The sequence below is a fragment of the Bidens hawaiensis genome, unplaced genomic scaffold, assembly GCF_021521415.1.
Source record: "Bidens hawaiensis isolate Kalapana, Puna unplaced genomic scaffold, B.hawaiensis_p1.1 tig00029041_1, whole genome shotgun sequence".
NCBI classification, from domain to species: domain Eukaryota; kingdom Viridiplantae; phylum Streptophyta; class Magnoliopsida; order Asterales; family Asteraceae; genus Bidens; species Bidens hawaiensis.
This window is the reverse complement of record NW_027494787.1, coordinates 99,852-110,841: the sequence shown is the minus strand read 5'-3', so window position 1 is coordinate 110,841 and position 10,990 is coordinate 99,852. Positions and strand designations below refer to the sequence as shown.

Below are 10,990 nucleotides of genomic sequence, written 5' to 3'. Positions count from 1 at the left end.
CTATCTCAAGAAGCGGGTTTCAACAATTTTTTGGTGAGGACTATGTAAGTCCGCTCATGCCAATAGCAAACTTGAAGGTAGAACACACAAAATGTTGGTATAGTCCTCACCAAAAAAATGTTGAAATCCGCTACCAACATCTTGGGTTCAAGAGTACTAAATCCGCTACTTGAGATAGGCACACGAAAAAAATATAACTTGAACCCAAGATGTTGGTATATGACCGGGACCCAAGTTGCCATCTACTGTTTGTTGGTTAGTTGAGGTCCGTTATTTGAGATATTAGACTACCTAGATTTGATAGTTTTTCAGTGCCTACCTAAACACTTTTATTTTTACAAATCATTCACTTCTAAAAGAATATGAGGCATTTGGTTTGTACACATACATAGCATGTTATGATATATTAAGAGTACTAAATCGTTAATCATCCTTACCAGTCATCATAGATTTTTCTATTGTTCATGACAAATGGTTTATGCAGATACATGAATGATTGGACAAAAAAAAGGATTAAATGATATTTAATGATTGTCGACATTTAGCAATGCTTGTGTTTAAAGTTAGGCTACAAGACGACTCTTACCTAGCGTTAATGTTTGCGATCACAACCATATGGAGATGCCTTTTGCCATCGGGATACCCTAGCTGGGCTTTTATTCGTTGGTCGTTATAAAAAAAAGACAGCTCTTACACGATTTAACTCAACTTTGTATTCATAGCTTTTATCGTACAAAACAGACTAAAATTAGAATCTACGACTCTTTGACATCGACGGCTACTTTCTGACCATTTTTACAATGTATTGTGCAAATAAAAAATTGTATGCCAACAAGTGACAAGGTAACCGTAGTGGGACCCAATGTCATAACATTCTCGACGTCAGTGGTGTTGCATGTGTCATATACCGCCTTTGGCACTTCTGCAACGGTATGGTTTCCGGTAAGAAAATCAAACACAAGAATATCATCTATGACAAATTTCACTCCTTTTGCCCATGTTTCATAATGGTTGGGCTCAGAAGGCACATCCCAAGCTTTACCACCAACTAAATGCATATGATAAGACAACATTGTAGGAACCTTATGCATGTTTGTCATCACTATGACAATAACCATCATAAGATTTAACTTCATATTTGATCCTGGAAATACTTGTGTAGTTGTGTGAAGGTTTGTTGGTTTTAATGGAGTTGATTAAAATTTGTGGAGTTAGTAAAAGAAGTTTTAGTTTTTGGTATTGAATTCACACCTAAGTTATGATGTAGTAATCTATTTAAAAAAACATGTTCATGTGACATGAAAGTTAAATGACTAATCATATGTTTTAGTGACTATTAGGATCCCTACAAGATCCATGTAAGTGAACTTAAATTTTTTTGTTGTAAAACTAACAATGGATTCACATGTTTGTTTATAAAAATAATCTTATTAAGACATTACTCAATATTGAACACAGAAAATGAATGCTAACTTTAAATATAACTACTTAAGTACATACTATTCGAGACCTAATACTAGAGTCACTGTTTTTAGATGCTCCAATTTCATAGAACCAAAAATAAAAAAAATCCCATGCCAGTTTAACAATTCGGGTTGGGTCTAGTTGGTCACATAATATAATTAGGATACCCTAATACCTAATATTACGGATATACTACTTGAAGATGATAAATCAAGGTTTGATGGTTCAACATATCGACAAATAAGTAAGTAATAATCCTAATTTCTAGACTAATAATCCATATATAAATTGCAAATAAGTAAACAATAATCAAACAACATCTAATATTCAAGTTTCTCAGTTTCACCTATAGCCTAAAACTAATTATCGATAAAATTAGCAATCAAATTCATAATAATTGACTAATAATCTCTTCATAATACATAAAATTCATGTTTTAACAAACCAACAAACTAATAATTCTAATTTATATACTAATTACCCATAAAAAAATCGCAACTATGAATAATCAAACAATATTTGACTAATAATCATAAGTCCTAGACTAAAAAAACCATAAACAAGACCCAAATAAAGTAATCAACATTCAACACCCTCTTAGTGGGAATTGGGCTTATTCAGTTGGAGTGATGGGCTTATTAGTTACGAAAGCCTTTAAAAGAAAATAATTCATTTAAGTAAGAGGGGGCTTTAAGCTATAAAGAACTTTTTTAAAAAAACTAATGGAGTCATCGTCCAAAAAAACAATGGTGTCACTCGAAGAACCAATATAAACGTTGTTGCGTAAAGTCATAAACACGAAAAATAAAAAGATTGTATTCCCGTGGCTCTGGTCTCTTAGGAGTAAGTGCGCCACTACGTTTGAGTAAGTTGGTATCTGATTATAATCTAACACGTATCAAATGAATAATTATATATATATTTATTTAGTTAGAGCAATGTGTAACACAAGTTAAATTAAAGAAATATGAAATAGTTAATAATGAAGATTTAGAAATTATAAAACTATATTTAAGATAAGATATGACTTATTACTACCATCTTTCTTGAATCAACTTTTTTGAATTAAGAAAACGCAAAGGTGTGAATCAAGAGAAGTTGCAAAACGAATCACATGTCAGACGTGTCGTAATCAGTTACTTATTTATTAGGTATAAACATGTACTTTTATAGTTTATAATATAAAGCTTGTCCCCGCACATTCGTGTCTTCTTTTCATTATACTAAGGCGTAAAAAACAACACAAAACCCCGGTTACAAAACGCATTATCCCAATTCCCAAGCTTCAATCATCCGCTCATATCTTTCTTCGCAAGCAATGTTTACTTTGCAACAAATGTCTTAATTTTTGGTAAGTTTGCCCATACCAATTTTCTATCAAAGAATACATATATAACATTTTTCTATCAAAGAATAAAAACATAAAACCATCATGTTATGGATTTTGACAATTTTGTAGAAATCGTCAGGCGTTAGTCGGACAGTAAGATAGGAACTAGCAATTAATCGGGTTAAAAGTTAAACGTAAATTTTCAGATACACATAAGTTTATTTATAAATTTATTAACAGTAACCGATTTTGATCAAATAACGATTAAATGACACATTGGCCCTATTTGTCAATTAGGATGGAGGTCGCATACGTTTGAATCTAATCCCAAAATGGTTTTTACCGCAGTAGGCCTTATTTTCTCCGGATAGTGGGCTTGGGATACAATGTTTACTATCACTTTTTGCAACCGAGTAAAAAAATAAAAAAAAGGTTATAAAAATAAAACAAAACTTTTATATATTTGTCAACATCTCATTGGACTATCTTTCTTTATGATTCAAACTCAGGTGACACAACAACAAAACCTTGTTGTACTTGTTCAAAGCTCAAACCTTAACGCATTAACTCTCAAAACCTTAAATCAGATCTTGACTGGTAAGCAATCTAATCTTTAATCTATCTTTACTATCCAACAAATCTTATAAATTTTAATAAATCTCGCACTTTTGTCTGTTTCCGTACTTATAATAATATCATATTGTTATTCCATGTGGTTTAAATTTCAATAGTTATGGCTGTATGTATGTATGTATGTATAGGAGTTTAATGGTGAATCTATGACCTAATAATCTTGGCATGTTGTTGGATTTGGGGGGGTTTATGGGTTATGGGTTTGGTTCGGTTTTGGGCTAAAACCGAAACTCCCTTTTGGAGTTTGTGAAAGCCGTTCGGTCTCGGTATTTCAGTTTTTTGGGTTGGGTTGGGTTTGGTTTTGCCACGAGTTTTAAAATTTGGGGTTTTTTGGGTTATCAGCTTGATTTTGTCCGGTTTGGTTTTACGAAATGTTGGTTTTGAATTTGTAAAAACTGTTCGGTTTCGGATTTGGTTTTTTTTGGGGGGTTATGGGTTTGGTTCAGTTTTGGGCTAAAACCGAGCCAAAAAACCGAAACTTGCCTTTTGAATTTGTAAAAGCCATTCGGTTTTGGTTATTTCAGTTTTTTGGTTTGAGTTCATGAGTTTGATATTTTGGGGTTTTTTGGGTTCTTGGTTTGGTTCAAGTCGGTTTTGGGCTAAAACCGATACGAAACCCGAAACGTCGGTTTTGAATTTGTAGAAACCGTTCGGTTTTGGTTTTCTCATTTTTTGGTGTAGGTTCGGGTCGGTTTTTTTTTCCGGTTTTGCCATCCAAGTCTGAAAATTTGGGGGTTTTATTTGGGTTATTGGTTTGGTTGGTTCGGTTTTGGGATAAAACCGAACTCAACCATAAACCAGAACTTCAGTTTTTGAATCTGTGAAAACCATTCGGTTTTGGTTTTTTCAGTTTTTTCGGTTTCGCCATCCAAGCTTGAAAATTTGGGGATTTTTTTTTTGGGTTATTGGTTATTTTCGCTTGTTGGATTTTTAAAAACCATTCGGTTTTGGTTTTTTTCAGTTTTTTGTCTGGGTTCGGTTTTTTCGATTACTAAACATTTGGGCTAAAATATTTAAGTTACATATTTTATAAATCTATAAACTTGGTTCAATTTCGGTTTTTATTACATGCAAAACGAAAACCAAAGTACCAAACCATCGGTTTTTGTTTCAGTTTGGTTTTTCCGGTTTCATACACACCCTTAATTTTCACATATTCCAAAATTGAACTTGCAGAAAACATTGATTTCGAATAATAATATGATAAAGACAACAATTAGCCAATGGAACCAGATATTAAGAGAAGCTATAAACCAATCTCAATACCACAAACCCCTTATTATCTTTCACCAAATGCTGCAAAACACCTTCAAACCGAACCATTTAACGTTCCCGATCCTCGCGAAAGCGTGCGGGAAGCTTAATTGTATCCGTTACTCCCAAATCGTTCACGCGCATATCATGAAATCAAACTTTAGTTCAGATGTGTATGTGCAAACAGCAATGATGGATGCTTATATAAAATGTGACTGTATAAACATTGCCCGCCAAGTGTTTGATAAAATGCCTCAACGAGACGTTGCGTGCTGGAACGTTTTGATTTTGGGGTTGGTTCAGTCGGGTGTCGTTGATCAAGTTTTGTTGTTGTTCAAGCGAATGAGAGGTGAAGGGATCCGGCCTGATTCGCTTACGGTTATTGGGTTATCGCAGTCGGTTAAGGGTAGTGAAGGTGTTACGGTTTTGAAAGCTGTTCATTGTTTTGGGATTCGGATTGGGGTAGATTTGGATGTTTCGGTTTCCAACAGGTGGGTTTCGTGTTACTCGAAAGTTAGAGACTTGGATTCAGCTGAAAAGGTGTTTAATGAGATTGATCGCGTCTTCGTAACGGTTGTTTCGTGGAATTCTATGATAGCAGGGTATGCTTACTTTCATAAACATTTAAAAGCCGTTAGTTTCTACAAAAAGATGCTTTTTGACGGGTTTAAACCGGATTTAAGTACCGTACTTAACTTACTTTCTTCAATCAACCAACACGAAGTACTTTTTTATGGTAGTTTGATTCACTGTCACGGAATCAAAACGGGCTGTGATCTGGACATAACTATACTTAACACCCTTATTTCCATGTACTCCAAATGTAACAATCTTAACGCTGCAAGACAAGTATTTGATAACATGACAAACAAAACTTGTGTTTCATGGACGGTTATGATCGGTGGTTATGCTGAAAAGGGCGATCTAGACGAAGCGTTGACTTTGTTTGACTCAATGGAAGCCGATGGTGCGAAACCTGATTTAGTTACCATACTTAATCTAATTGGCGGTTGTGGAGAAACCGGAGCTCTTGAAACTGGAAAATGGGTTGAAAAGTATGCAACTTTAAACGGTTTTTCAAATAATTTAATGTTATCGAATGCTTTGATCGACATGTATGCGAAATGTGGAAACTTGAAAGAAGCTCGTGAAATCTTTTATAAAATGCGCGAACGAACCGTTGTTTCGTGGACTTCAGTGGTTTCCGGATGTGCTTTAAACGGAGAGTTTGAAGAATCTTTGACACATTTTTATAGTATGTTGGAGTTAGGTATAAAACCGAACCATATAACGTTTCTTGCGGCTCTTCAAGCTTGTAATCATGGAGGTTTTATTGAAAAGGGATGGGAGATTTATGATATGATGACTAAAGTTTATAAAATCGATCCGGGACTCGACCATTATTCTTGCATGGCTGATATTCTTGCGCGTGGTGGGAAGATAAACGAGGCGTTGGATTTTATAAAAAGCATGCCTTTAGAGCCTGATGTTGGCATATGGTCATCATTGTTAAGTGCTTGTAAAGTTCATAATATTGTTGAAATCGGTGAGCTTGCTGCTCGTTGTCTTTTTGAAATGGACCCGCAGGCTGCAGCTCCTTATGTGGAAATGGCTAATATTTATGCATCGGTCGGGTGTTGGGATGGGGTTATGGATGTTAGAAGATTGATGAAAAAGAATCAGGTGAAAAAGTATCCGGGAGAAAGTATTGTTCAAGTAAACGGAAAGAGTGTTAAGTTTACAGTTGAAGATCGGTGTCATCCTAAAGGCACGGTTATATATGAAGTTTTGGATGGTTTAGGCTTACAGTTGAAAGATGAATTGGATGTATAAAATTTAGAAGATTTTGGAATTTGCAATGTATGTTGAGGCATAATACGTCTTTGAGGCATTTTAATATTTTATCAAACACCATATGGGCAATGTTCATACGGTCACATTCACGCGTGGATCTGTAAAAAGTTTTGATTTTGGATATTTAGGTAGGGATGATCTTAATTCTTAATAGTGTTTTATTACTGAATAAACATTATTATTGTATGCATCAGGTAGACTCAATCTGCACCAATGCAGCCTTCGGTTATTGAACTATCATCCTCTGATTCAGAAGACGAAAACGCCTCGTCTTGTAACGAGTCAAACCAACAACTAGTGGTTTATGATCCGTCTGTTAACAGGTCATCCCCAGTTGAAGATTACCCGGTCCCGGTTTCATTTGAACATCCACCTGTCGGAAGAAGAATACTCCCAGCAATCGGTGCTTTCACGGTCCAATGTGCAAACTGTTTCAAATGGAGATTTATTCCGACCCAACAGAAGTATGAGGAGATAAGGGAACATGTTATAGAAAAGCCCTTTGTGTGTGCAACAGCTCATGAATGGCGGCCCGATGTTTCATGTGATGATCCGTCTGATGTTGAGCCCGATGGAAGCAGGCTTTGGGCCATTGACAAGCCCAATATCGTGCAGCCCCCGCCCGGGTGGCACAGGGATTTGAGAATTAGAGGGGAAGGAGGAACAAAATTTGGTGATATGTATGATTCTTTTCGGTTCTTTCTTGACGTGCAAATTGGTCCGGTTGAAACGGGTCAACTTGACCCGAAACACTTTTTGTCTACAATTTGGATGATTACTCGTCAAAATCATATTAACATGCTATTTGTATAATTCAAGTTAAATAATTTTTTAAAAAATATGGTTGTAAAAACTATAGTAATCTAATTTGTTACAATTTAGAACTTTGTATGCAGTTAAATTATGCATTTTAGGCATCTTTCAATCTATTTAACTTATTTATTTTTTGCTCGATTTTTAATCCGTTCCAGATATAAAAAAACATTACCCAAATTGGCCCGTTTGTAAATAAACAGGTCAACATTCTCAAATTTAGTTTTATGCATAAAAGTATAATGTGGGCGAATTTTGACTTGCCCCGTTTGACCCATTCTCTTTTATGCCAACTTTGATTTGACCCGTTAGAGATAAGCATAACCTGAGTCCAGTACTTCTATTATTTTTTAAGTCTTAACATAATATTATTATGAACTTCTACTAATGGAACTTTGTTTGGTTTTTTTGGTAATCAGATATTACACTGCACCATCAGGCAAAGTACTGCGGTCAATATGCGATATTGAAAAGTATGTTTTGTACCGAATCATTTTAACATTGTGTCTGATTTACCGTTCAGTTGGTTACTAATTATCTTTATTAAACAGGTACTTAACTGCACATCCAGAATATGTAGAACAAGGGGTGACATTAGCACAGTTTTCATTTCAGGTTCCAAAACCGTTACAGGAAAACTATGTTCGAGGTCGAAAACGCTCTTCTAATGTTGCTGCATTACCAGATGGTAATGATATGATAATGCCTGAATCTTTTCAGCCTTCACCAGGTATTAAAATAGTATTTTGCTCATGGGTGGGTCGGGCAGTTTGGGTAGTGGGTCAAATTGGGTAAGGTCAACTCACGAACACTTTTTTTCTTCATGTTTAACTTTGTTTATAAGTAGTTAATGTGTAACTGTGTAAGACATGATTACACAAACTATATTATTGCATGATTAGGAGGTTTTGTGCATTTGATGAATATCTTTGAGACTGTTAAATCCGTTTGGCCCGTTTTTTTAGCTATATCTTTTTGGTCAACCCGTTCATAGGTAACTGGGTTGAAATGAAATAAAGATTGGCCACGATTTAAAATATTAAAGACAGTGTCTTTTGCATTAAAAATACAATTTGGGCAACTTTTGACAGGTCAACCCGTTAAAAGGAAACGGGTCAAAAAAACTGTCTGTTGCTATAACTTTTTGCACACCTATTTTTAGTACTTAATAGTGGTGTGTATGGGTCGGTTTGGTTCAGTTTTTTATAGGTCGGTTTGGTTCGACTTTTTGGCTCAAAACGAACCAAAATCGAAAATTCAGGTTTTGGCGGTTTTGAAAACCGTTTGTTTCCGATCTTTCAGTTTTCACAATGGGTTCGGTTCGGTTTTGGTTTTACCATGTGGGCTTGATTAGTTTGAGCCAAAAAAGTGGTCCAAATAATGAATTTGGGCTTGAAGCTTTTGGGCCTAAAATACTTTGTTGATTAATGATTAATTGATTAGTACACGTGTGGATTACTTTCTGAGGACTACACCATTTATTATTTTCTTGTAAATTACTCCGTTTTTTCTGTTCTTTTGGTTCGGTTCGGTTCGTTTTCTTTTTCTTGATAGCAAAACTGAAACCGAAGTCAGCTGTTAACAAAAATAATAAAACCAAGCCGTCAGTTTTTTATTCAGTTTGGCTATTTCAGTTCAGTTGTGTCGGTTACGGATTGGTTATCTCGGTTTCATGTCACACTCCTACTAACATGATTAGTAGGTGGATTTAGTCGATTATTTAGTGAAAACAATTTTATAACATATGCCCGTTTTCTGCTTTGTTACAGTCACAACACTGTCATTACTGGGTCCAGAACCGAGCACGGATTTGCAGCTTGCTATGAGCCCGTCATCAAAAAAAGCAAGGAGTGAATTGAGTACCCCTTCACACGGTTTCGACTTGATGTATATGCATAATCATGACAGGTAGAGATGGTAAAATGGATGGGTCAGATGGGTTGAAACTATGTTGACAGCCACATAAACTTTTGTATAAAGATTTGTGGTTGCATGCATTTTGAATACATTTTTTTGGGTAAGTTTTGACCCCTTTGATTCATTTAAATCTTTTATCCAGCTATATCGTTCGACCCGTTAAGAGACAAAATATCATTAGACTGGTTATATAATTATCATATCTAAAAGGTAACTCTTAAATATATATCAGGTTATTAGTATTGCTGTTAGGTTTTAGTAGGGGTGCAAATGAGCCGAGCCGAGCCCAAGCTCGACTGGTCGTTTTGAGCTCTAGTTTCAAAACTCGAGCTCGACTCGTGAGTGGATTTTTAAGCTCGGGCTCGGCTCGTTTACTATTTATTAATTATTTTTTATATACTGATTTTTTTTTCAATTATAATTTTATGTATAAAATAATATATATTATTTAGTTATTTTTTCATAACATTATATATATATATATATATTAATTAGTAATTGTTAAATATCTATATATACTAAAAAGTTATATAAATGGCAGGCTCGTGAGTCGGCTCGAACTCGTTAAATGAAGCTCGGGCTCACCGTTCATTTATTAAACGAGCCTACTTTTAGGCTCGAGCTCAGGCTTGGGATTGATTAAGCTCGGCTCGATCAAGCTTTTTGATGAGCCGATCTCGAGTAGCTTGTGAGCTGCTTGGCTCGTTTGCATTGCTAGGTTTTAGTTGTGTTTAGTCAACCGGCCCGAGTTAGGTTTCTCTAGAGTTTGTTTCTGGTTTATTTTTTATAGCCTATTACCTATACAATTCAAAGTATAATATTACTTTTTATGTATAGAAGTATAGATCCCTATATAATAATGTTATACATAATCACTATGCAATTGTGACAACTCAAATAAGTTCATTTATATATAACCAACTTCAAATGTCACATATATCATATATGAAGAGTGTCTTGGTAAGAATAGAATAAGATTCTATCTGCACCAATTGTTTTAGTCGCTCTCATTCGATAGTTGATCACTACACGTCTCGTCATGTATCGATAAACATTCTTTTTGTTCGGTACATTGAGCGAAAACACATTTTATGGTTCTCCAAAAGATGCATTTTGGAATATTATGTATGTTGGTGATCAAAAGTATGTTAGAATTTGAATATGATAGAAACTAATAACTAAAAAAGTGAAAATAATATAAAAAAAATGGTCCAAAAAGGCTTTGAAGTGAAACCAATAATGATGGATCACTTTGGTTAAGAGTTAGGCCTCTTGTTAGGAATATGTAACTAGTATCTTAAATATATTTTGGATGATTTGATAGTTAACTAATTAATATAATGTGTAATATAATATAATCTAATCTAATCATGAATTAAGTGTTTAAAAGCATATTAAGATGTAAATCTTTAGGCTTCTTTTTCTTTTAGGCGCGAATCATGTTGAAAACAACATGACCAAACCAAATCGGAATATAAGTAACGTAAATGAAAACCAAACCGATTTAGAAAGGCTTGGACATGGTACCGTTTGAGTAATAGTTTAAAGCGAAAACTTACACAATGACAAGAATCGGACAAAGTATAGCTTGATTGGTTTATCGTTTTGGAGTTCTTTAAGGCACCAAATTTATGAACCTAACTAGAATTTAGAATTAAATTTTATGTACATATTGTTATCTTTATTTGAAAGTTAATATATTCGGAAGGTCACCTGCCCGATACA

At 34.7% G+C, this 10,990-nt stretch overlaps 2 protein-coding genes across 2 annotated transcripts; both read left to right on the top strand.

The window, feature by feature from the left end:
- The first annotated feature begins 4,616 nt into the window (after nt 1–4,616).
- On the top strand, nt 4,617–6,569 carry LOC143578133 (pentatricopeptide repeat-containing protein At4g19191, mitochondrial-like). Its single transcript, XM_077061794.1, has one exon. It carries the CDS (start codon nt 4,628–4,630, stop codon nt 6,512–6,514), a length of 1,887 nt encoding a protein of 628 aa, XP_076917909.1. The 5' UTR covers nt 4,617–4,627; the 3' UTR covers nt 6,515–6,569.
- A 174-nt stretch (nt 6,570–6,743) lies between these two features.
- On the top strand, nt 6,744–9,503 carry LOC143578132 (methyl-CpG-binding domain-containing protein 2-like). The gene is made up of 4 exons (XM_077061793.1): nt 6,744–7,215; nt 7,768–7,821; nt 7,900–8,078; nt 9,118–9,503. The coding sequence occupies exons 1-4, from the start codon at nt 6,749–6,751 to the stop codon at nt 9,258–9,260; spliced, it is 843 nt and encodes a 280-aa protein (XP_076917908.1). The 5' UTR covers nt 6,744–6,748; the 3' UTR covers nt 9,261–9,503.
- Nucleotides 9,504–10,990: the final 1,487 nt, after the last annotated feature.

Coding starts and splice junctions, on each gene's coding strand:
- LOC143578133 (XM_077061794.1), top strand. CDS start 4,628: ATGATAAAGACAACAATTAGCCAATGGAACCAGATATTAAGAGAAGCT.
- LOC143578132 (XM_077061793.1), top strand. CDS start 6,749: ATGCAGCCTTCGGTTATTGAACTATCATCCTCTGATTCAGAAGACGAA. Junction 7,216..7,767: donor GGAACAAAATTTGGTGATAT/GTATGATTCTTT, acceptor TTTGGTAATCAG/ATATTACACTGCACCATCAG. Junction 8,079..9,117: donor ATCTTTTCAGCCTTCACCAG/GTATTAAAATAG, acceptor GCTTTGTTACAG/TCACAACACTGTCATTACTG.